We start from the raw sequence: 25,552 nt of genomic DNA, 5'->3' as shown, positions 1-25,552 counted from the left end.
AGAAACTTAGATCATACTAGATTTCTTGCATAGAGAATATGTTCTCTCAATTTTATAACAGACATTCTTACAACTAGCAGCTTTTCAAGCCTGGCCAAAATAACAAACGTGTATACAATATAGCAATGGGCACGGCTTAATGGGATATCCAAACTGTGCAATTCATGGAGTCAGCAAAAGGCTGCGCAGGGTTCAGAAGTTACCTTTGAAGAAATGCCCTCAATTTCTAGTTGTGTTCCACAGTATTACACCAAGAAATTAGAAAGGTAATGGTTGGATGTGTTCTAAGTCTTTTGTTCATGTTGGTCACACCACTATAGCAGCCGAAATGTATTGACATCCTTTACGCATTCCAGAAAGTGAACTGTATTTATATACATTACTAGTATTTATTTGAACACAGGATTTCTTGGTTCTGAGGTCAAGTGTAAAACCAAGAGGTAGTAGCTATTATAAATTCATTTACCTCAGTTGGCTTAGAAAGGTCTAACTGCTTAGGTTTGCACTGTCAGTTACTTTACAAATGTCCCCAAGATTATTGAGTCTGCAGTTCTGGAATTTTGAAAAGGATAGTGGATTCCACAAAATGGCTGACACAAGGGCAAAGCCAATCACAAGTGTTAGGAAGTTGAGAGCCTAGTGCCATTGTCAGTTTGGAATTCAAGTTACTCTGATTTCATCTCCCACCCCTTGCTGCAAGAAATCCAAGGTCTCTTGGTTCAAAGGTTTTTTATTGAAAGATTATATTCAAAGTACAGGTGTCCACAAGTAATCCAAAGGCATGAAAGCTTCTGGCTGACAGCGAAGCTTTGTTGAGAATGACGTGTTAGTTACAAAAAGCAATATATCAAAACCTCCCTCTATTTCCCCCCCATTGCCCGGCTACAGTCGATGCCTGGGAAGGCGAGGGATGCTCCTCCAAGGTTGATGTCTAGTCCTAGTAGATAAGGCCTTCCTGCCTCCCTGGGAACACAGCTGTGAACCTGTGGACAGAAAACACTGGAAAACTACAGCATGAGAAAGCATCTGAAAGCAATATGGAGTTACTGTGGATAGCAGGCCTGACAGCCATCCTATGATACAGGCTTATGAATGGGTGTTCCCCTGCAGATGCAATGGTTATGTCTTTTGACCTATTTGAAAAACCTCTCACAAAAAAGAGCTCCCTCGGGAAGCCTCTTTTAAATAATTGAAGAAGCAGCCCTTGAAAAGGCATTGTGAAACAGATCGGGCTAGCGGTCTGTTGGGAGGAGCTTGTGCTGGCAAAATCCTGTGGGTTTGTTTCATTCCTGCAAGAGAGAAGGAACATGGGGTTATAATAGCATCTGACCACAAACAAAAACTATTACTTACCTGGTTCCCTGTGGGACCTTGCGGCTGATTCATTCTTCTGAACCTGGACAGAAGAAAGCAGAAATGGTTAATGAACTTGTTGTACAGATGGAATTCTGAAAGCAGAGTTTGGAATCTTGTTCAGAAATATTTTGGTAATCTATTTATTGTACTATTTATTCAATATTTATTACACCATATGCACTGTTGCACTTTCATAATAGTTGTGATTGTAAGATTTGTGGGTGTATTGTTTATACTGTTTGATTATGATCCTGGGAGGGTCATGCACTATTTGAAAACACCACCTGCACTGGGAAAGATGAGAAAAATCAGAATAGATTCTGTTTGGCTTCCAAAGGAAGGGGAGGGTTTGCTCTCTCAGTGGCTACGGAGACAGGTTTCTAAGCCTAGAGACAAACAAAAGTCTATGCCTATGATCAACCTGAGAGTGCACTGCACATCTATGACATGCTTCCTTGCACAGACCCAACTGTTCCATTCAAGACCCCTTGGATTTTATCCCCAAGAAGCAAGAAAACTCTGGAAAACTCATTGGGGACTGCTGAAGGAATAAATCCCACACATACAGCTCTATTCAGGCTAAATTTGCCCTCAAAAGAATTTAGGCCCTCTTCCCAGCTCCTTTCACTACTGATCTGTTTCTCAAGAATCCTGAGAGCTCCCCCCTTTCTATCACAAACTGGTTCCACAAATAAAATACCAACTGGAATTATCTGGATAATATAACATTAATTAAAAAAAAGTAATCTAGATAAACTTGGTGGGAAGACAATATTCTACAATTGCTTATTTCTAATATTTAAGGTCCAGAAATTAGGATTAATTCCACTCAATACCAGTCCAAGTGCTTGACAGAATCTTCCCTACCTCTCATCAGCACTGAAACATGTTATCACATCATCTTGAGGTTTTCTGCACAGCACTCTTTAAGCCAACGCTTCTGAGTACTCACACTAATCAGCGCTGAATCGGCTTGGGCTCCTGGCAGCACGACCTCGAGGCAATTTGGTGTCTGCTTTCTTATTCCAAACGAGTTGAGATGTATGTTTGAAGCCGCCTTTTGTGGGGGCTGGAGCCAACATCACTTTTTTAAAATTTCAGCGTATGCGTCTTAACGTTGCAGTGTTGGAGCCCATCTCTCCCCACCCTCAGTCCCTGTATTTGCTAATTGGGCAGTCCCACCAATTTGTTTTTTTAATTCTGGAGAGGCAATTGGGGGAAAACCTACAAAGTACTTTTCATGCTCATTTCCCTAGCTTTTATCAGATTGTTCTGGTGTGGTTTGAATTGTTTGTTTCATGCAAAACAGCACCTGCCAGAGCAAAATGTTCAAATGCTGCTGCTCCCAAAAACATTTTCACGGGCCTCCTCAAATCTTGCGACCATGTTCTGGGATACGGAAGGCAGATTCTTGAGATGAGTCTCCCATCCCTGTTTCCAAATCACTATGAACCTGAGGCCCAGTTGTGAATAAAGGAAATAAAAAAGTAAACCCAAGAAGTGATCAATGGGGAATGTGAACTGCCATAAGGGAACAGAGCAGACTTGTTCTTAAAGGAGTAGAATGCACAAATGTCACAGTGTTGTGAGACTATCCCCTAATTAAAAAAAGGGGAATAGATGCTGTTGCTTGGGGCTTCTTTCAGGCTTCTCCTAACACCACAGAGGGGGGGGGGGAATTAAGATGTACATGGACAGCTGAGGAGGGAGGGAGCAGTTTCCACAGCCCTTTGAGCGATGCTGCTGCAGTGTTACAATCCTTCACTCACTTAAGAAAAAAAATAGAGGGAGGGTATGGAGACCTGGGGGAGAGTGATTTCCACTGAGTGTACAACCAATCAGCACCCAGGGAAAGGAAAAGGGTGTGTGGGGGGGGAGACAGTTTGGGGATAAGAATCATGCATCAGCAGTGATTCAGCAGCGGCTTCAAGAAAAAGTCATGGTAGGTCCACAGGGGGAAAACTTGGGAAAAGGCCAAGAAACTTTGATTCTGCATCTCATGCCTCCCTTACACGTGCAGAACTGTAGATGCTGATAAGCAGAATGGAATCTGAACTGCTGCAATTTGACTGTGTAGAAATCCCCCTTGTGTGTTTAAAAGCATATACCCTGCTAGAACACCTGCCACCTCAAAAGCCTGCATGGGAAGCCTAGGTGCCTGCAAGGTCGTTCACCTTTTTCTGCTGTACTTTTGGAACAGGAGTCTGCTGCCATCTAGTTTTCTTCTACTGTTTATTAATTTTGCTTTTATTGCATATTTGGGTTTTAGCTGTTTGACATTTTATGACTTTGGTTGTTGCAATTTTAGATTGTCCACTGCTTTAGAAACTTACACTTCAAGGTAGAAGAAAAATCTCGTACCTATTTTTAGACATTTAACAGGGCACCTTTTCTTTAATCATACACACAGTTTTCAACAGAGTACTACAAGCACTCTCTTTTGCTTCCTGCTACTATGACCGCTGGGCGACAGCAGAAAGGCCATTCTCATTCTACACCTGTCGCTTTCAATGTCTGAACTTCAGGAGCAGTCGCACTCATTTCAGGGCCATGCATGGAATTGTTTTTCTGGATCATGCCCCTTATTTCCACCTACTTCTAAATGACCATACCTATTGAGCTCTGTGGCACAGATTGGTAAGCTGCAGTACTGCAGCCCAAGCTCTCCTCATGACCTGAGTTCAATTCTGGCAGAAGCCAGGTTCAGGTAGCCGGCTCAAGGTTGACTTAGCCTTCCATCCTTCCAAGGTCGGTAAAATGAGTACCCAGTTTCCTGGGGATAAAGTGTAGATGACTGGGGAAGGCAATGGCAAACCACCCCGTAAAAAGACTGCCAAGAAAATGTCGTGATGCGAACATACCCCCATGGGTCAGTAATGACTCGACGCTTGCACCTTTACCTTTGTTGACTTCCCACTGCAGAAAACCAGTGCATAGAATGAAAAAGAATGATGGACTTCACTAGGCAATGAAGACACAGTGACATTTTTATTGTGATAAATATGAGATCAAAAGGTTTATTGAGGTCACACTGAAAGTGGTTGTGAACTCTACAAATTAATGTATAGCATTAAAAAAGGCAGAATCAGATAATGCTCCAGAGTTGCATTGCAAGGGAATATATTGATTAAGCCTGCTTACACAAAATGTCAAACTAACTTTAATTTCAATTTATATTTTGAGTACAATAGCTTGCAGCAAGCATTTTCCCAAGTGCTCATGGTGGATCAATATTTATGGGGGGGAAATCTAGATTTTGCAGGAGATGGCTTTTGAGACATAAAACAGTCAACATCCATTGCCACCAACACTGACAGTTTATGAAACATAACAGAAGCATCATCAAAATTACTCAAGAAAAATAACTTCAATTCTGATGAATGCATAGTAACAAAAATGACCTCAACCTCATGCTGCAAAGGGAAAGAGCATTAAGTCCAGTCCTTACTTCACATTGCCTAAACTAACCCAACCCCAAGTCAATTCTACTCACCAATCTTTCCCTTTCATGTCCAAACACATTACGATCTCCTGCAGAATCGCCATTTCCTTTCTTTCCCAGTAAGCTTTGCTACTTGAAAGCCTGGCAAAGATATTCCATTGCTCACCATATAAACAATTCACTAATTACACACGCAGCTCCTCTCAAATGTTAGTGCCACCATAAGCATGGATTTAGGGCCAAATCCTAAGCGTGTCTACCCAGAAGTTAAGTCCCACCATATTCAAGGAGACTTGCTTCCTGCTAAGTGTGCTTATGACTGCAGTTTTAGTCAGCAGATTCCTCATAATGGGCATACCCACTGGCGTAGGTTCTTCCTAAATTCAAGTTGCTGAACAGATCAGCGGCCTCTGATTCCAAATCCTTCCCTCCTTCATCGTGGTCATCCTCATCCTCATCCTCCTCTGCTTCAAATTCATCGTACTCCTCATCGTGATCAGCAGCATCTCCATCTTTGCCCAACGAGAGGTTCTTCCAATAGGCATCATAGCCAGAAGCCCTGTCGGCATCCTCACCTCCTGCCTGCCGGCCAAATCTGACTGAGCGTGCTGCAGAAGCAAATGGCAGAAGTTTTCATACTGACATTTTGCCTATGACTTATCCAGCGAGGTGAGTTTGTGGGAAACAGCACTGACAATACTGTAACAAGGTTACCATATGACTATCTCTACATAATTAACAGGCATGATTAGTCACTCATGCAGTGACAAATATTCTAGAAAACACATGATAAAAAGCAACCAGAGGATATCTTGGAGATACATAAACACTGGCAACTATCCAACCACGCAGTTCCTCTGTCTGAAGGGTAATTCCATTTGCAGAAAATTCCTTCTTTCACTGCAAATTCCACTTTGCTCCCACCTCCACCCCGTGCTGTTCCTGTGGGACTGCTGCTGACCCACAAAATGTAAGGGGGTTCACAGTGGGCTGCAGCAAAAGTGGGAAGTGGAAGAGCCTCATTCTGCAAAGTTTATGGGTGGTCAGACACAAACTATTAGGTATTTTGTTTATTTACTTCATCTATACACACACCACCTTCCTCCTCCTCAACGGGGACCCAAGTATATATTGTAACTCCATGTCTAAATAAATTGATAAAAATCAAGTTAACTTGGGTGCCTTATTTTAAATGGATCTGTTCCTAAACAGTAAAGCATTCAGAAATTTGGGTGCTCCTGACAAAGCAAACAGAAGCATACTGGGCCCAACTGAAAGAACGCACACCCCTCAGGTCTAGATGTGAGCGAACTCTCCCCATCTCACACTGTAACAGGTCTGCCAATCAACTTTACCATCACAAGTTCTAAATTACTCTGCAATGGAAAATAAGTTAATGAAAATCAGAATGTGATGTTTGTTTATTTACCTCATTTATTTCCCATCTTTCTCACCAACGGGGACCCAAAACGGCTTCCACCATTCTCCCCTCCTCCATTTTATCCTGTTAGTTCAGCTGCTTTCAGCCTGAGTCACAGATACTACTTGCATCTCCGAAAGACCTACACTCATTCTCACACAATTATCTCACAAGGAACTGTGAGGTACAAGCACAGCAACAAAGCCCAGAAATATTTCTGCGTCCTGCGGGGAAAGCTATGCCATCCTCAAGCTCGTCTGATCACCCCAGAAGCCTGTACAGCTGCTATTTTGCACCCCAATCGTTTATTTCCTTGGCATTTTCAGATTATGGTGGGCAACTTCTACGACCCCCCCCCCAAATTTCATCATGAAAACCATAGGTTTGTCCTGACCACATCAAGATGAGACTGGCATCTGGACTGTGGTGTAGTTGTGTATCCTTGCGTCACCCAATGGCTGGGGATGTGCCTGGAGAAGCACAAAGAGTATGGCTGGGGATGGTGCCACAATTAATAAGGTATGGGGCAAAAGGAGACACAGGCCAGGTAAGGGAAAGGGACAGCACACATTTTCAGACTGTCGCCCCTTATGGATCTTTTTCCAGCCAGAGTGCTGCTGGTGAGCATATCAACATCCCGCTGAGTTATACTATCTTGATTTTAACCTGCTAGGTCAGTTACAAGCCAAACAGCGACTATCCAAGACTTAATCCTGGATAAGAGGGATGATCCGGCATCTGTCATTGAGACCTGGCTGGGGAAGAGGGGAGAAGTTAACTTTTCTCAACTATGCCACCTTGGGTACGCCGTGCTGCATCTGCACAGGCTTGGCGGGGGGGGGGGGGAGGCAATGTTGTTGTGGTCTATCTGGAGTCTATCCTCCTGTCCAGGACTCTGCCATTTTTGAATGTTATCTATTGTTGGGATGCAAGACAAGAGCGGGATTCTATTGGTGTGCTCCCGCCCAACCTTCTCCCTGCCTGAACTGTAAAAGGTGCTCTCAAAGGTGGAGTTGAGGAATCTTAGGCTGCTTGTTTTAGTGGTACTTTAACATCCATGCCAAGACTACCTTGTCAGGAATGGCTCAGGATTTCATAGTCTCTGTTGCTCAGGGGTGGCTGGCCAACTTCAGGGATTCCTGAAGGAAATGGACTTTTTGGATTTGCTTCAGTCAGGTGTCAGGCCTGGTTATGGGTCAGAAATGACCTTGGTCACCCAGGTGGCAGCACTGACTAGGGGTGCCTTTCACCAGCTTTGGCCTTTGAGGGTGGGGGAGATCTTATGGTTCATGCCCTGTTAACATATAGATTACTTTACTGCAGTGCACTCTGCATGGAACTGCCTTTGAGGACTGACTGGAAGCTACAGCTGGTACAGAATACGGTGACCAAAATGCTGACTGGAGTGGGTCATAGGGAATATATCACTCCATTCTTGTTCCATCTACACGGGCTCCAATTGTTTTCTGGGCCCAATTCAAGGTGCTGGTAATGACCCTTAAAGCCCTATACAGTTTGGGACCAGAATACCTTAAGGACCACTTTTTCCCACATGAACCTACCCATCCGCTCGGGTCATCTTCAAAGGCCCTGCTTCGGATGCCCCTGCCATCTAAGGCTAGATGGGAGGCAACTGAAGAAAGGGCCTTCCTGGTCATGGGGCCAAAACTTTGGAATTTTCTCCCCTGGGAGATTTGTCTGTATCCCTCTATTGTTGCCTTCTGCCTGCAGGTGAAGACTTTTTGTCCTGCTTGACATCCTCCCAAGAACTGTTATTGGTCCTCCTCTCTGGTTTTCAGTGTTATGTTTGCTTATAATTATTGTGTGTGCATGCGTGCGTGTGGGTGGGTGCACGCACGCGCACAGGCATAATTTATTTTAAATGTTTTTAATGTTGAAATGTTTTAATGATTGATGTTCTCTGCCTTGGGGACTCTATTTAGGGGGAAAGACAGCTCAGAAACATTTTAAATAAATATGCATTATGAAAATCCTTATCATGTTGCAGCACTGAGACACACATATTTTTTATATCCCCAGTATCTTGCTTCCCAAAGCCCTGCATGGCCTGCATCGCTCCCCATCATCAGGCTACACCAAGCCTTCTGTGTGCAAACTTACTCGACATGCTCAGATCTTTGGTCTGCTGTGTTTCATGCCCACACTTCGGGCAGGGAGGCTCACGCCCCTTCTCTTGCTTGAATACCTTGCTCCGGGCGTGATCATCACAGAAACAAGCCTGCAGGGTATAAACAGCAGGAAAAGAAAACCACAAGAATATTTAATCAGAAGACAACAGCCTGTTGCAGGCCCCTCTCAACTTACTTCAAAGGGGAAAAAAGTCAGCGAATAGAAGTCAACAGACAGCCAGGGAGGCTTTGAGTAGTGATGGGATATGTGCATAATCCACCCCTGGGACCCCCAATACGGGTGCCGTGATTCCTACCTATTGTTTTTAGAAAGTGGGTGGGGCCAGATGAGGCTTTTTGAATTTTTGACATTTATGGCATAATACAAATGATGGCTTTATGTAGTGTATTTCGCCTGTGCAAATAGTAGAGTGATATTCTAAAAAAACAATGGAACTTAATTATGACTAAATACAATTGGGCTACATGGCTTAATGCACTGGCTGGAACATCTATTAAAGCCATCAGATCTTCCAGGTTTTTTATGTACCATTATAATTCAGGTGGAAGTTAATAATATCACTACATCAAATTCTGTTCACTTTTCAAAAATCGTTTCTGTTCCCGTCAAAATCTGGCTCTTACTATATACATGTGCAAGGAACTGTCACCAGCCCACCAACATTGTCAGTGTTACAGGTAAGAGTGAGGGTTAAAGTGTCATTTTTTAAAAAAGTATGTTTTAATTTGTTAGCTGCCTTGGTGGCCCTTGTTAGGGCAGAAAAGCAGAATATAAATTTAGTAAAATAAAATAAAATTTTAAAATATCTGGGATCATGATAGAAGAGCTCATGTAAAGGAAAAGCCAAGAAAAGAAGCATTTTTTCTTTTCCTTTTGCATAAATGCACTGATGCCTGCAAAATGAACAGATGCTCCCAGATGAGGGTTTATTAAGCTACTTCAATATGTATACTAATTTTGTACATACATTTTAAAAGGCATCCCTATAAGCACGGCTTCTGCCTGAAATGCTGAAGGTCTACTATCAAGAATAATGCATAACCCCACTCCCTACATTTTGTGGTTGGCTCTATCTCCCATGACAGCCACTCTGTGGCTGTGCCCATCACCCTGTGTCAGAATTCCAAGGATATCCACAGGCTAAAAAAGGTTTGGGGGTGCCTGATCGACTTAGTAACTTCACTTACGCTGCCATGACTTTCCTTCTGAAATACTGGAAAGAGGAGGGAAACAACTGAACTAAGACATTTCTAAGGTAGACAAACTAACAGTGCAATCCTATGTCGCATTATTCTAGTCTAAATCCATTTATTTCAAAGGGCTGGACTGGAGTAACTCTGCATAGGCTCACACTGTAAGATATTCTCAGGAGGCGGGAATATATATTTATATTTATTAAAGAATTTGCTCAAGGTGTTAATCGAGCTATAGACATGATGTAAGCAACTGCCAGGTGAAGCAGAATTTCATGTTGACACCTCCTTCGTATCAGGGAGGGAGGAAAGACAAATAGAGCTAAGCTACACAAGACACAGGACATGTAGCGGGTTCAGACAAGTTTATCTGGGAAGTGTAGTCAGAGACTCCTTCTCGCTCTTGGTGGGCAAGTAGCAGTGGTGGCAGCGGTAGCAGCAGCCTCAGCAGCTCCTTCTGCCGCTGCCAGCCTCCTACTAGCTTCAGACCCCCCTCACTGACTCTTTCCCTCCCATCCTTTTGGCACTGCTGCTGCTACTCCTCTGACATGCCCCCACCCCCGAGCTCCTGGAGGAAAACCCGAGCAGATCCACTCCGCTTGGGCTTTCCTCGGAGAGCTCGGGGGTGGGAGGAGGGCATGTCAGAGCAGCAGCAGCGCCAGAAGGACAGCAAATAGAGCCCAATCAGAGCCTTCTGCTGCTGATAGCCACCTAACAACTTCGAGCTCCCCTCGCTGACTCTTTCCCTCCCATCCTTCTGGCCCTGTTGCTGCTGCTCTGACATGCCCCCCTGTCCCCAAGCTCCCGGAAGAAAACTCAAGCAGATCTGCTCTGCTTCGGTTTTCCTCCAGAAGCTTGGGCAAGGGGGCATGTCAGAGAAGTAGTAGCAGCAGCAGAAGGACAGGACAGAAAGAGTCAGCGAGGGGAGCCTGAAGCTGTCAGGCAGCTAGGAGAAGGAGCTGCTGAGGCTGCCGCCGCCGCCACCACCACTACTTTGACCATCGAGAGGTGAAGGAGTCACCTACTATACTTCCCAGGTAATCTTGCGTGAACCCGCCACAAGTCCTGCATCTTGTGTAGCTTAGTTCATAGACAGGCAGAGAGAGAGAGGGAGAGGGAGAGATTCTACCTCCATTTCCCCTTCAATGTACTTGACACTTTGAACTCAGCAATGTGAGACATAATACAACTGACTAAAAAAGGAATAGAAAATAAAGAAAATTCATAGGACATAGTGAACAGGTACCAACTTTCTTAAGAACCAGCTCATACCATGGGATGTAGTCTATTTCTCTACATACTCTTATCTCTTAAATAAAAAAATTGTGGGGAGAAATGTGATGAGGCGTGAATCCAACCCCAAGGCAATTTCAAATACAGCTGCAATTTTTGGAGTGGCCCCTGTCATGGGATTTGCCACAGATGCGTGTCATACAACACAAGGACTCTTTTTGATTGTGTACGTGAACCTTTTGCTGGTCAGGATCAGAACATCTTTCCTTTTTGGCAGAGAGCGCCTCAAAATATTTCGCTATCATAACTCCAAACCAACTAAAGTCACCAAAAACACAACAGCACAGAATAATTACTTGTTACCCCAGAGGCAAAGGCATGAGCATATTGGTGAAGAAACCTGAGAATGGTGAAACATTTCAAGCTTTGAATACAAGGAAAGCAATTTCGGCAGTTTTAACTTAGAAAGGCTGGAGGGAAGTCCAAAGAACCCAGCACGGAAGGCACGCTGATCAAAGCACGACAGGAACACAGGGAGCTCTTCTTTCCTTGGGAAAATCAGACATTACTGATGTATTGTGGAGGAGGACATGACAAAAACCACCAGCTGTTTTAAAGTACAAGAGCGGGGAACTCAATGCATCTACTTTAAAATGTTTTCACTTTTACCTTACAACGGAGGCATGAGTGCTGCCCAAGTCGATTACAGGAAACACCTATTAAGCAAGATAAAAAGCATCCTTGAATAATGAGATTTTGCAACTTTGTTCTTTTTTTCTGCTTTCTAAATCAAGGTCAACTATACAGTTCAATGGATAGCCTCAGGCTTTCCTTGGCTGCGCCTCTTCCAGATAAAAGGGAAATGAACACTTAGCCTAAGAAATGACCAAAAAAAGTGTAATGATGCCCCTACAGTGCTTGAACTCAACGTTACACTTTCTCTCCTACATTAAGCTGAAGACACGCTCTTGATTACACAAGCAGCAAAACTGGATTTTTTAAAAAGGATGGGAAGGGTACACAGGCTGAAGATACACAAAAGGCAGCAGGAAAACACAAGAGATTGTCTGGCTGGCACTCATGCAAGAAGTGCCTTGAATCATGAAGGGCAGGATCAGCCCATGAAAGCATTCCGGCCATAGCATATACAGCCCTGGCCAATGACAGCACATAGAGAGAGAAGACACGACTCAGAGGCATGTGGCTTGGAATGCTGAAGGACCCCAGATTCAGTTCATCTCCAATTAAAAGATCATGTAACAATTATTGGGAAAGACCTTTCCCTGCCAGAGAGCCTGAAGAGTTGTTGTCAGAGTAGACAACAACAAGCTAGATGGAACAATAAGGCAATTGCATATGATCAAAGTGACCAAAGCCTACACAGCAAAGTGATGCAGCAGGAGGTAATTAGGTAATCGAAAGGTTACCCAATGACCTTTCAAGGCCTGATAAGGTCAATCCAATTCCAAACTGTTGCTAGGCATACTGTGTGAAATTGGTTTGTCCTAATCAGACCCTGAAAGGTACACAGGGTATTAGGTACAGAAATGTCCCTTTTTGCACAACATAAGTATACCTGTTGGAATGCTGATTCATTGTATATGGATGATTGGATTTAACCTGTTTCATGATTGCTCATAATAGAACTTTTGATTTATTCTGCACCTGGCAAGGTCTATTTCATCCTAATGTGATAAAAAACAATTTATCAATGTGTGTACCAATTTGCCAAGGACCACTGAGGAAGGGTGAATAATTGGTTGATTACAGACTTTGTTCTTGCTAAATGAATGTGGCTTATTAGATATCCTGATGTTTGCCTTTATCACTATTTCATTAAAATTTTCTTAATTTTTTATTTTGGGTATTTTATTTTACTATTTGTTCATTCTGGCTTGGTTTTTCTTAACCTCTTGGTTACCTAATTCATTTTGGGGTCAGTTATTCTCCCTTTTATTCTGCTTGGTAGCATGAAATAACATCACGGTGAACCAACACTTGTTCCATGTGCTAGGAAATTATTTAAATCACAGTCATACAAGAGGTTGTTAATCTAAATTAGCCAGTTGAGTGAAAACGTGAAACTACTTTATACTGAATCAGGCCAGTTATCTACTCTGTGGTTCTCCAGGGTCTTCAGCAGAGGTCTTCCATGTCACCTACTACCTGATTCTTTTTTGTGTTAAAGTGGAGATTCTTTAGACTGAAGTAGGAGGCCTTTGGTATGCCAAGCAGACATGGTACCAACTGAGCCGCTTACTCTCCCTTAAAATGCAGTGTTCAAGGTGGCGTTAAGTGGTTTTGGACTGTCAAGCTTTGTATTAGTGTAATTTTAAATGTTAGGATTACTGAAGGTATGGGGCCATCTTATACTGGTGTTATAAGATGTTCTTTAAAAAATGTAAAACGCCTTAGAATTCAGCAGAGTGGAAGATAGATAGTGCTTAAATGAATCCATATGGGAGAGTGTAAATGGAATACAGTTGGGGGTTGGCAAGGGTTTAAGAAGATCCCAGCCCTGCATAGAGCCAGATCTTTAGCCCACCTAGCTTAGCTCAACTACTTTAAGTGGTAACTGTTCTCCCCCTGTCCAACACTAGTCCTGTCTAGCCTTCCCATTGTGGCCCACTAAGCAAAGATGCTAGGAACTCAATCTGAGAACTGTGGAGCAGACACAATGTGCAGCAGCAGAGGAACAGATTTCGTCCCAGGGTCATTATTGAACAAGAGACCTCCATTCTAACTGCCTACCCATGAAATTTCACCTGATCATTTCACCATTTACAACTAAAAGTTATAAGCTTTAGAGCATCTAACTGAAAAATGATAATCAATGTAACTGACAGCTTAACTATAATGAAACAAACAAGCCAAAAGAAGATGTGCTTGGAGCGAAGAAGAGGCTGCAACGACAGGATCCATGAGGAAGCAGAATCTTACCTGGGCCATCCCATTCTTCAACCCCCATCCCACCCTGCTGCCTGCCCAATACTGTTGTTAAGGCAGGGGTGGTCTGCTTTGATGCCTTTCAGTTTCCATAGAAAGACTAAACCTATTTTTTATACACTGATCTTTTCTATTTAAAAATAGCATAGGTCACATGAATAGCACAGGTGACACAATGAAAACAGGGACTGCATGGAAGTAAAGAGATAAATCTCACCCTCTCCGACAGCTCTGATTTGATATTTCACTGCAAGAACACAGAGGCTCAATTTAAACATGACACAGGCGAGCCGAAAGCACTTCCCTGTGGGTCTTTGCCCTTGCACACTGACTCATATAAATTGAGTTCTACCTGTGCAAAGCATCCACATACCGCTTTTGCCTGGCCAGAACCACATTTAAAATTAGCCTGTTCTACATTCTGACAGACAAAAAACCCTGCTATTCCCTAACCCCACCCCCAGTTCATATGCATTCCACAACCCAATGACCCGAGTTGCTAAGATATTTTATTGAATCACTGGTCTGAAAAATCACATCACTTCAGTCCTCTGAATTCAAGTGGTATTTCAGGAAGAGTTAAAGAGCCAGATCACCTTATTTAAGAGGGGCTTCAGGGGAAGAGCTTACATTTAAAGGTCTCGGCTTCCAGAACCTGGCAGCTGGCCTGATGTTCAAACTGATCATCTTCACAGAGGAAATTATGGCAAAAGGAACAGCTGAATATTCTACCTCCTAGAAGATTTGGAAGAGTAAGAATTTAATATACACACAAACCAAAACCATTCTTCTCCCATTTTGCCATCAAGCAGAGATCAGCCATCATAGAAAACACTCTGTGCTTAAATCTTGGCTTAGCTTGCCTGCATTGTCAGCTGGAACGATTACTTTTTGCAGCACTGCTAAGCAATGCATATTATATGTACAGGCAGGATGTACCAAACCCACAGGCTGAAGTTGGCTACTGGTCTTATTCAGCTCTAGACTTCTTGGCCCCACTTTTGTTCAGAAAATTTGTATTCACCTCTCCAGAACCTGCCTGAGGCAGCTCACATAACTAAAACGGTACCTACAACTACAAAACCAGTCAATAAAAATGTGTCATGCCAACAAAAACAGCATAAAACAACAGTCTAAAATGATAATGATAAAACAGTACACGGGTTCAGAGCTGAGCATAAAGCAGCCAAAAAAATGATGGACTCCCCCCACCCTAGTTAAAAACCTGCTTTGGCCTGGTGACGAAAGCAAAGTAAGGAAAGGGGCATGCCAAAGGTGAGTTACTGTCACCAAAACACCCATGTCTCTTGTTGCCATAGACAGCAGGGCTTGAGAAAGGAATCTTAAGTAGTGGGCTGGGCAATGGTGGAGGAGGTAGGGATGGTAAGCCGGGGGGGGGGGAATGGGTGGCTGAGCATCCCCCAGCCCCAGGTGTCATAGCCTGGCACTGCTTCAAGTGGTAACAGGAGAAAAATGCAAATTCTTGCAAATTCCTAGAGCTACCTGGAAGTAACAAAGGAAACACTCTATGGTAAAGTCGGAAGTTCTTACTATATTCATGGGTAGGTCAAGGAATCGTCAGAACTCTATGGTAAGAACTTCCTGTAAGTTGTAAGGTTTTATTTTCCTTTTTGTTTTCATGGAATGGTGCCCCCCACAACACTCCCACTGCTTGACAACCCTAGAGGGAGGTGAAATATTTGTAAAGCAGAGACCAGTTGTGGCATGATTTCTGAATACAGCAAGAATCACCTGACCAATGTGGAACTTTCATAAATGTAAATAAAACAGAAAATATTTTGTAAAATGCCTCTCTCTCTTATGGTAAAATGGGTTACAGTAAGTTAAATAATAAACAAATCAACAAGAGCAAAAAGAAACAAAGCAACGTAACAAGTTAGCTAGTAAACAACTCGAAACATCTGTTTTTCTTTGTTATCATCAACTAACCGTGGTCCCAGACTCCTCTCTCACACTCAATGCATTCTGCATCCGCAAGAGGACAGATACAAGCATGTGTGCTGAGGCACTTCCTACCATGGCAAACCCAGGCTTCACAGAAATCGCAAATAGCTCCCTGCAAAATAAGACATAAAAAAAATTACTGTGGATCTTGGCTGACCTCTAGTGAAAGGCATTCTGCTTGTTGAGTAACATCTATTCATTCCGAATAGCCAGTGACTGAAAACATTCTAAGGCAGAGTTCAGAAATCTGAACTAGCCTAGCATTTCCCAACAATCTTCATATTCTCATCATTAAGGCAGCAATTATCTAAACATTAAAATTAAAATACACCCATTTTAACAGAATTTACTGTATTAAAAAACTTGAGACTGGCCAAAGGGTAATCACTTACATCTGTTGTGCTATGTTTATTTCAAAAATAACATGGCTTTTTTTTTGCACATACACACACTTATACCCAATTCTATCTATTTATGAATTGATTTTTAGTCAAGCCAAGTAGTGTAAATACTTAAGACTGCAGAGGGCATGGAAATACGAAATTCTGACTTTAAAGTTTCATGAGATCAAAGAAAAAGGGCAACACATATAACTTCAAGTCCTACTCATCACTTATACACACTGGCTTGAATGGTTGGATTGAGCTACTAGAGGCTTAATCTAGCTGTTCTTGGCATTACCCCTCTATGAGTTCAAAACCAATTCTGTTCCTCTTTCAAACAATTCAGAGCTCAGTTTAAAAGGTGACAGAACTCCACACTCAGCATCTTGACTAAGCTAGGCTGCTTTATGTGCAAACTACTACCTGTGTTTAGTTTGCACACCAGCAAAACATCTGCAAGGGTTGAGGGATCTTTACCCTAGCTGCACGGCTACTTTAAAAAGGCTGCAGTACAGTTTAAAGAGACCCTGAGCTTGTGAAGTCTCTCAGCCTTGTGAGCCTCGCATTTGAACTGGGCCAAACTGTTAACCTATCCTGAAAAAGCATACTACTTCCTCTCTTTAAATATGAGGATTTGAAGTTAAATATCTGGATGTTCAAAACTCTAGCTGAAATCTAGCCCCCAGTGAGGTTACTTCTTATACATACCACCATTGCAAGACCAGTGCTGTACACACCGGCATGTTTTATGACACAGTCTGAAGATTTCATCATACATTTCGTTTTACCTGTTACAAAGGAAAATGAGGCTATATAAAAATAAAAGTATTTTGAAATAATATCAACTTATTTATTTAGTCTATTTTTATCCTACCCTTCCTCCAAAACCCACATGGGGGTGTACATTATTCTCCCTTTCTCCACTTTATCCCCTTAATAGTACACGAAGAAATCACAGCAGATAGTTTCAGCATTTTCAAGTTTCAGGCAAAGAAAAATGTTAAGAATCAAAAATAAAATCCCCCACAGATTGGGGATATTTCAAAGGCTCTGGGTTCACATGGATCAATTTTATTTTTATAATAATAGGAATAAAGAAAAAATAAACTGGATCCTATGATGTGTAAGCAGAAAGCCCTTGAGAGCACAGATCTTTCCTGCCTCTCCCTTTCCCAGCAATGTCCTGAGACCTTCTCAATGCTGGAGGTCATGAGACCCACACGTAAGAAAGCCTCCGTGCGGGGATGGGGTCAGTGAAAAGAGAGAACTGGTGGAATTGCCTCAATTTCACTCTTGCACCAATGAAACCTCTTACATTGATGGACTAGCAGAAGAGAAAGAGGGGGAGATTTCACCCAGTTCCCTCTCCTCGTTGCAGCCTCTCTCTCAGGTACCTTTTCACCCACAGACATCTCAAAAGCTCCAGTGTCAGCTTTCTGAAAGTGGGAGTGGTGGCTAAGGGAAGGGGGAGGGCATGGAAGATCAACATCCACAAGCTACTGGGGAGGGCACAAAATATAGCCAGGAAACAGTTTCAATCCCTTCCCCTTGCTGTTCTTTAAAACAAAAATATCAGAGCACTGTCTCTTTATTTTATTTATGTCATTTATACCCCACCTTTCTCCTCAACACAGACCCAAAGCAGCTTACATCATTCTCCTCTCCTCCATTTTATTCTCACAACAACCCTGTAAAGTAGGTTATGCTGAAAATGAGTAACTGGCCCAAGGGTCACCCAGTGAGCATCCATGGCAGAGTGGGGATTTGAACTGGGGTCTCCAAGATCCTAGTCTGACACTCTCACTATTATACCACACTGACTCACTGTAACACCATTACACGTTAGACCCTTATACATAATACAGAGACTTCATCCCACATTGCCTAAAGAATCAATAAAATCCAATAAACAAATGCTATGATCAGATGACAAAACTAATTCTATGCACTATAAAAATACTGTGGGAAATACGTAAGTATGGGTAAGTATAAAGTGCACACTTACCACACTGTGCACATATGGGTAACTTTTGAACTGAGCTACAAAAGTAGCAAAATGCTCTATTTTTCTGCCGCCTGTCAGAACAAAATAAATTAAACCAGTTATTGAAGTAAATATATTTTAAGAAGTAGCATTTAAGTAAAGTAATGAACAAAATACATATTTACCTTTGACATTTATCACATTCCTGTAAAAGAAGTACATAGGTATTTTTTACTGAAATGTTTTATAAGGAATCCCATCTAACCTAGATTTAAACAAGTGTGTAAAATTAACTGATTTCCGTACAATGGTATTGTGAACACAAAATTCTTGACAAGCTGAACCAATGGAAGATTTCACTACTGCCTTCATGCAACAGGGAAAACGTAATTTCACTCTGAAATGCCACCTGAGCGTGCTGTTTAAATTGGCAATTTACAGCATCCTGGAGGGAATAGGAAATGTTACGCTTCTATCATATCCAGAATACAGACAGTATCAAAATACTTGTTGGTTACAATTTATTTGTGCCATTCTGCATTTTTATGAGACTTGAACCAACTAGTAAGAATTTGCCAATTCATGTTCTAAAAGAGGGGTCCCCATTGAAGTGCCCACGGACTCCTTTCCTGGCCCCTGAAGGGTGTTGTGAGAAAGTGGGTGGGTCTAGGTCGGGGTTCTGAAAACAGGTCTTCTTATTGGCTGTGCAGATTTTTTAAAAAGTTTATTTGGCGATTGCCATAATAGCACAAGAATCTCCATTGCATGCCCTAAGGTTAGCTGTGTGTATGCAAGAAAATTATGTAAGAAAATTATGCAAGAAAATTATGACCTCACACTGACATTTTCTGGTTGGCACCACCTCTTGTGGCAGCCACGTAGCAGTTGGTACCCCATTTCAGAACTCCAAAGGTGCTCACAGGCTTAAAAATGTTGGGAACACCTGTTCTAAAAAGACCTAAAATTCTTGTTATACATTCAAGAGTTCCTTCTCCATGCCCACAGGATCACTGTGCAACATTAAAATATCATCAGGCTTATAATTCAGTGGTAGTACAAATATATATGGTCTCAAGGTATACACGTGGCACTTCTACTTAAAACAGATTTTAATAAGGTCAATGAATTTTGGCTTGGCTCAGAAAACAGCTATTATTTGTGTTCACTAAACATACACACACCCCTCCAGTCATGTTCTCTGTGTATGCCAGAGGATTTGATGGTGGTAGGTGAGGGGGTTGTACAATATCATGCCAGTCTTGTGTTAAGGAAGAAGTATCATAAGCTCAGCATGATAGAACTGGAAAAAAGTGAAAGGTAAGTCTTGATGTTGTTGGTGTTGATTGTGGTTTCGTTTTTTTATTTTTCATTTTTTTTAGTAGGTAGGCCTTTGAGCACAACAGCCTGAGTAGCTCAGAACAGCCTAAGCTTGTCAGAAATTGGAAGTTAAAAAGAGTCACCCTTGGTTAGTACTTGGATGGGAGACCACCAAGGAAGACCAAGGTTGCTATACAGAGGAAGGAATGACAAAACACCTCTGTTCTCACATGCCTTGGAATTCCCAGTGGGGTCCCAGTAAGCCAACTGTGGACAGCACTTGATGATGATGATGCCTTTGAGCATATGTTTGTAAACCGCTTTGAGCCTACTATGTAGGAAAAGGTGCTTTAAAAACATTTTACTAATATTTAGTACAATTATATACTGTCTGACATAATACACTTCCTTCAAGTTTTTCTGCAATTCTCAGAGAACTGAGTGTGAGGTACCTGTGGTCTTCTAAACAACTTGAGTTCCAGGTTTGTGGAAGCTTGGAACTCAAAGAGCAAGGCTGAAAAAGACCTCTGACTGAAAAAGACACACTCAGCGGACAATAGAGGGCCCAGCTGCCTGATGGCAGCATTATACATTCACACAAAAAAAAAAGAAATAAAAGAATTGTTGCTTTAGAGAAGAATATAATTATCTGAACATATTCTTTCTGGGATATGAATTGTTTCAGAAGATTCAATAATATCCAGTTTCTGCAAGATAACACAAGAGTTTCCAAATGTCAAAATCTACACTAATCTCCCTCCACCAACATAAAAAAATTGAGGCATTTTAAACTTATGCTTCAAATTTAGTCCAAAATGTTACAGAAAAAAATACGTTGTCACATTACCATTGAAGCATTGCAGGGGTGTTTTGCCAAATCAATGTTGCCTCTTGAAGCTCTTATCTGTTTTTCACGTTCTTTGCGACTCTCAGCCTTCTTGCGAGCACCTGTCTTCTTTTTAGGCATCCTTCGGATTCTGAAAATGGATTGTGGTTAAAATAATGAAAATAGGCCTTTTAATAGGATATCAATTAAATCAATTTATCCCCTAAAAATGACAAAAGTGATCGTTCTTTCTTCCCTTCCAGCATATTTTAATGCACTGCCACTGTATGTTCAGATGAGAAATCTACAATTCTCGTTGCATCAGAAACTCAATACTAGCCATTCAATTCAACAGTTGTTGGGTAGAAAATACAAAATAAAGATGGATGATGTTGCTGGCCTGGGGCTCTCAGATAAGTCACAGACAGCTTTTAAACACATGGGCTTTATTGCAGAAAGAGTATGAGAAGGTTCTCAGAGAGTCTTGAGTGCATGCAATCTGATCTGGATACCAGTTCTGGAAACAGACAAAAATAACCACCACAGGAGCCCTCAATGAATAGCAAAATAAGTTCTAGTTGATAGTTGTGGGTTTTGCCTTAAAACTACACTCATATGGGAATAAATACACAGTCAACAACAACAAATAAAAGTGCAATGTGCTCATAAATTCATACAAAATTCACACCAGTCTTGAATTCATAAACATTCATAAACATTCCTATGACCATGTGTGAGAGCTTCGAATACCATCTGAATATACAGTCACTGTGTTGCGAAGTCAATCCTTAAGCATGAGCCCAACTCAGAGACTCTGGGACCAACTGAAGGTAAATGCCTCATACGTTTCAAAGATTAGTATCTTCTTTTTTCAACAGCTGATTCGGCAAAAAGGTGGAGGTCCGACTGCTATGCCCAGAGTGCACTTTATGTATTGACTGTGTACTTATTGACATTATTGCATCTCCCGAGTGGGATTTCCCACTTTTGCAGTTCTATTGGTACCAGGGATAGCCCATTGGATATGGTGTTAAAACTACACTCTCAAGCAGGTTGAATCCTATAGATTTGTTTCACTACCAACAGTGCCTTTGTCCGGCACAAAGGGCCTTCCCTTGATGTGTGAGGCTCTTCCACTAGCTGAAAAGCTTGTTGCGCCAGGGGAAGGAACACTGCATCAGGTGAAAGTACCACCATTAAGAGAATAAATCCATAGGATCCAACCCAAAGATTAAAGTCATTGTTCATAAAGTTCTGAATTCACACACCCTCATTTAAAAAATTCACTTCTTTTTCCTGATCCCAACCACCACCAAACATCTTGTGCCAACTATCTATTTTCATGCATGAAGATGCAGCAAGATCTGTCAACTGAAGAGGCAATCTTGTCAAGAACAAGGCTGGGATGGTGGCTATAATATTAAGACTTAGACTGGGGAGACCAAGATTCAAAGCATACTCAGGTATGAAGTTCACTGGAACAGCCAGTGCGATGTAGTGGCTAGAGTGACAGACTAGGATCTGAGCAACGTAGGTTCGATTCCCTGCTCTGCTATGGAGGCTTGCTGGGTGACCTTGACCAATCACACACTCTCAGCCTAACCCATTTCACAGGGATGTTGTCAGGACAAAATGGAGTAGAAGAGAATGATGTAAGCCACTTTTTATCCCTCACTGGGGAGAAAGGAGGGGAATAAAGCAAAATTTAAAATAAAAATAAATTAACTGTGGACTGGTCAGTCTCTCTTAGCCTAAGCTGCCTTATAAGCTTACAGGTACATATACATTGCTCTAAGTGTTCTAGAAGAACGACAGTACAGAAATACAAAAAATAAATAACCATACACTGAGGCAAGATCAGATCCACCCTAAAATTAAACTCAAAGAGATACCTTCAGTGCCTGCCACCCTCACAAACACCATATGCACAAAGAGTCCTCTACTAGGCACACAGAACCATTCACTCCTGGGTGTGAGGACAGAACCATTCACTCCTGGGTGTGAGAACAGAACCATTCACTCCTGGGTGTGAGGACAGAACCATTCACTCCTGGGTGTGAGGACAGAACCATTCACTCCTGGGTGTGAGTCATCCCCATGGGGGACATCGCATCATGACATTTTCTTGGCAGACTTTTTGTTATGGAGTGGTTTGCCAAGGGAGCGGAAATTCAATAATTGATTTCCTCAGTCCTTGACCCCAGATTAGATATCAGAGGACAAGGATAGAAGCAGCATCCTGAACAGCCCAACAACTGCTTTCAAAGTGGATTATATATAGAAGAAAAAGCTCTTAAAAGCAAGTGGAAAATGCAAGGCAAAACAGCCAGATCCTGTCCTCTTCCCAAAGGAGCCTCGGTGTTGCCCACTACTGCCACATTATTCCAGGGACCACCTACACTCCCCTCAATGGCTCTGTTTCTATTTAGGGCAACTGCATTTCGTCCAACACTGAAACTGTCTCTGTGAAAGTCAATGCTTGACATTTCATTGTTGCTCAAAACATTTGTAGGACATCTTTGCTCAGACTGATTCGTGACACAATCTTGACTATCCTTCTAAGCAGTGCTATTGCAGAGGATTAGCAACAGTAAAATATTACAGCAGAAAGGCCTAGAGACCTTTTTAAAAAATTATGACACTGTAAAACTTGTTCTCTGCATTTGAGAGTTCTGTTATACAGGTCACAACAACCTGTAACCACATTTTGAATTGTTAGCATTTCCCATGGCAACCTTTATATAAGAATGGAAGAGCAGCTCTGCTGGATCAGACCAATAATTTAGCCCAGAATCCTGCTTCATTGAACAGCCAACCAAATGACCATAGAAGAAGTTGGGCATAGACACTAAGCCTCCCCCACCCCCTCGGCAGTGGTATGAAGAAGGTTACAGCCTCTAACCATAGAAGTTCCATTTAGTGATCATGTTGTAACTAATATCATTGATGAACCTACCCCCCACAAAGTTGCATAATCCCCTTCTTTGTATCTTTTCCAACAATACCTTTTTGAGATACATCAAGATGGGTAGCCATGTTAGTCTGTCTGTAGCAGTAGAAAAGAGCAAGAGTCCACTAGCACCTATAAGATTAACAACATTTGTGGTAGGATATGAGCTTTTTGATGAAGTGAGCACAAATTTTGTTAGTCTTATAGGTGCTACTGGATTCTTGCTCTTTTTTGAGATATATTGATCAGAATTTTACACTGCATTCTATAAGCAGTCACACCACAGCTATGTACAAAGGCATTATATAAATGGTTTACTGTTTTGTCTCTCCCTTAATCTTCCATAAAACAGCATTTGTCTTTTTCACTGCTGGGGCACACTAAATTAGCATTTTCGAGTTATCCTTCCTAACCTGAAGGTATCGTTCCTTCTCAAACACTGACAGTTCAGTATATATTTAAAGGTAGTATTTTTACCCCAATTTAACCAAATTATCACTCACTCACCCAGTTTAGAAAGATCCTCTTAGACCTCTCCAAAATCCACTTTGGTTCTCACCATCCTAAATAATTTAGTGATGTGCTTCTTATTCATAAAATGCAAACTGATTTTAACCACAAACCCCTCTGAATTCTGAGCATTATCAGATATGAGAAATCTATTTCTAATAAAGAAATTAATCTAGAAATGCAGAGGCCTACAATGTACTTGCAGTTAATTAAACAAACTGGAAACTTGTAATTCAGCTCTCATCAGGTCTTCATCTCAGAGTGCATTTTTAGGACTTAATCTCAGCAATGACAGATGAAATAATCAATGAGCACGTGAGAGAGAACAATATTTTATTTTACAGCTGAGGACCTGTAGCTATTTTCCATGCATTGGGATTAGTGGAGAACAGTTATGAGTAAGAGGCCAGACGTGGAGAAATGTTCTACCGGCTCTCTTTCTTTGCTGGAGTGGTTTTTTGTTTGTCCTGAGTTTTAACACAAGGAAACATTCCAAACATATGGAGTCCAAAGTAGTTCAGTTCATTCTACCACCTCATTCTTTTGAATGCATAAGGTACCAGGCAGAGGCGCTTCCTGAAACACGACAGCTTGTATAACAGAAAATAATACTATAATCATGCACTATTATTTTCGAATACACAAAGGTCTCTGGAGAGAAGCCTCAAGCATGAACTCCCTGCCACCAGAGAGAAAATAACTGCGGCAGCTCTGGACGCTCTCAAGGCGGAGGGAGGTGGGGGGGGGAGGGAAAAGTTTAGGCGCTGGAGAGAGAGTTTGGCCACGTTGTGATATTCCGGCTGCGAGACCCACTCCCAGCAAGCAGCCCAAAACCTCAGCGAAGCCGAAGGGTGAGGAGTACAAGGAGTCTCCCCTCAACAGCGTGAACAAGAGGCTGGTTGCAACTCCCCCCCCCCCATTAAGTGTACGGAGAATCGCGAATTTCTGCCCCCATCCCTGAGCGGCCCCCCTCTCCAGGCCTCCAGCGCGGGTCCTGCTCCCCGCGCCAAGGCTGCGCTTTCCGTCTCCCCCCTTCTCCTCACCTGGCCTTCCTGCTCCAACGCCAAGCAAAGCAGATGCGTGCGGAAGCCGGTTTGACGTGCCCCCCCCTCACTCCTCGCTGCTACTGAGCATGCTCGACAGCTCTGAGCATGCTCATCCGCAGTAGACCCAGAAGCAGCCTGTCTTCATTTTGCTTTCGGTTGCTAAGAGCTGTGCCTACGCAATTGCAAAATGGGAGGGGGACGGGCTGTTTAACGGGACGGCGGGTCCCGCTATGACGCAGGGTGGGAAAAGAACGGGGGGGGGGGATTAAGAAAAATATATCAAGAGCTGCGGCCACAAGGACTGGGCATGCTCAATTTATCCTCCTGTAGCAATTGCCCCCTTAGTTCCATTTCTCTCCCTTCTTTCCTGACCTGCTCAGATTCTTTGGGAAAACGCTTCTGTTCGTGGCGAACTGGACTGGAATTGCTTAGGATTGGCTGCTTTACTTTAAAGCAACAAAATCACCAGTCAGCCTAGATTATAGCAAAAAAAAGTTATTTGCATTCCAAATGGCTAGGTGTGTGGAACAATTTTTAAAAATTGCAATATTTGCAATATGAACTGTTGTTTTATGAATTGTTTTTAATATTTGTATTATATTTTTATAACTGTTGTACCTCGCCCTGAGCCCACTTGCGGGAAGGGCGATTTAGAAATGTAAATAATAATAATAATATTGCCAGTTGGGAGTTGGACCATATGAACCTGCCTGTCCGCTCTGGTGGTCTTCGGAGGCCCTATTTCTGGTGTCCTCGCTATCTGAAGCTAAGCAGAGAGAGGGGGTCTTCCCAGTAATGGCACCGAAACTTTGGAACTCCCTCCCCAGGAG

General features: G+C 42.3%; 1 protein-coding gene across 2 annotated transcripts; it reads right to left on the bottom strand.

Annotated features, from left to right (window-relative positions):
* Positions 1 to 4,325: 4,325 nt before the first annotated feature.
* Positions 4,326 to 24,826, bottom strand: ZNF330 (zinc finger protein 330). 2 transcript variants are annotated; one of them, XM_054990712.1, is made up of 10 exons: positions 24,720 to 24,826; positions 20,238 to 20,367; positions 18,259 to 18,278; positions 18,095 to 18,165; positions 16,798 to 16,877; positions 15,692 to 15,818; positions 14,372 to 14,476; positions 11,465 to 11,511; positions 8,340 to 8,457; positions 4,326 to 5,406 (listed from the first exon to the last, which is right to left on the bottom strand). In XM_054990712.1, exons 2-10 carry the CDS (start codon positions 20,355 to 20,357, stop codon positions 5,126 to 5,128), a joined length of 969 nt encoding a protein of 322 aa, XP_054846687.1. In that variant the 5' UTR covers positions 20,358 to 20,367; positions 24,720 to 24,826; the 3' UTR covers positions 4,326 to 5,125. The 2 variants fall into 2 exon arrangements, with proteins under 2 accessions (XP_054846687.1, XP_054846688.1); XM_054990713.1 differs by lacking the exons at positions 18,259 to 18,278; positions 24,720 to 24,826 and having other exon boundaries at positions 20,238 to 20,340.
* Positions 24,827 to 25,552: the final 726 nt, after the last annotated feature.

This window comes from Eublepharis macularius, chromosome 10 (genome assembly GCF_028583425.1).
Source record: "Eublepharis macularius isolate TG4126 chromosome 10, MPM_Emac_v1.0, whole genome shotgun sequence".
Lineage (NCBI taxonomy): Eukaryota > Metazoa > Chordata > Lepidosauria > Squamata > Eublepharidae > Eublepharis > Eublepharis macularius.
Note: the sequence above shows the minus strand (reverse complement) of the source record. Positions and strands in the feature narration are given on the sequence as shown.

Bases quoted from the DNA above. Each gene is read 5' to 3' on its own strand.
- ZNF330 (XM_054990712.1), bottom strand. From the start codon at position 20,357: ATGCCTAAAAAGAAGACAGGTGCTCGCAAGAAGGCTGAGAGTCGCAAA. The intron at 15,819-16,797 runs GTATGTATAAGA...CTTATTTTGCAG, and splicing joins GCACTGGTCTTGCAATGGTG to GGAGCTATTTGCGATTTCTG. The intron at 8,458-11,464 runs GTAAAAGTGAAA...TATACCCTGCAG, and splicing joins ACTCATGCCTCCGTTGTAAG to GCTTGTTTCTGTGATGATCA.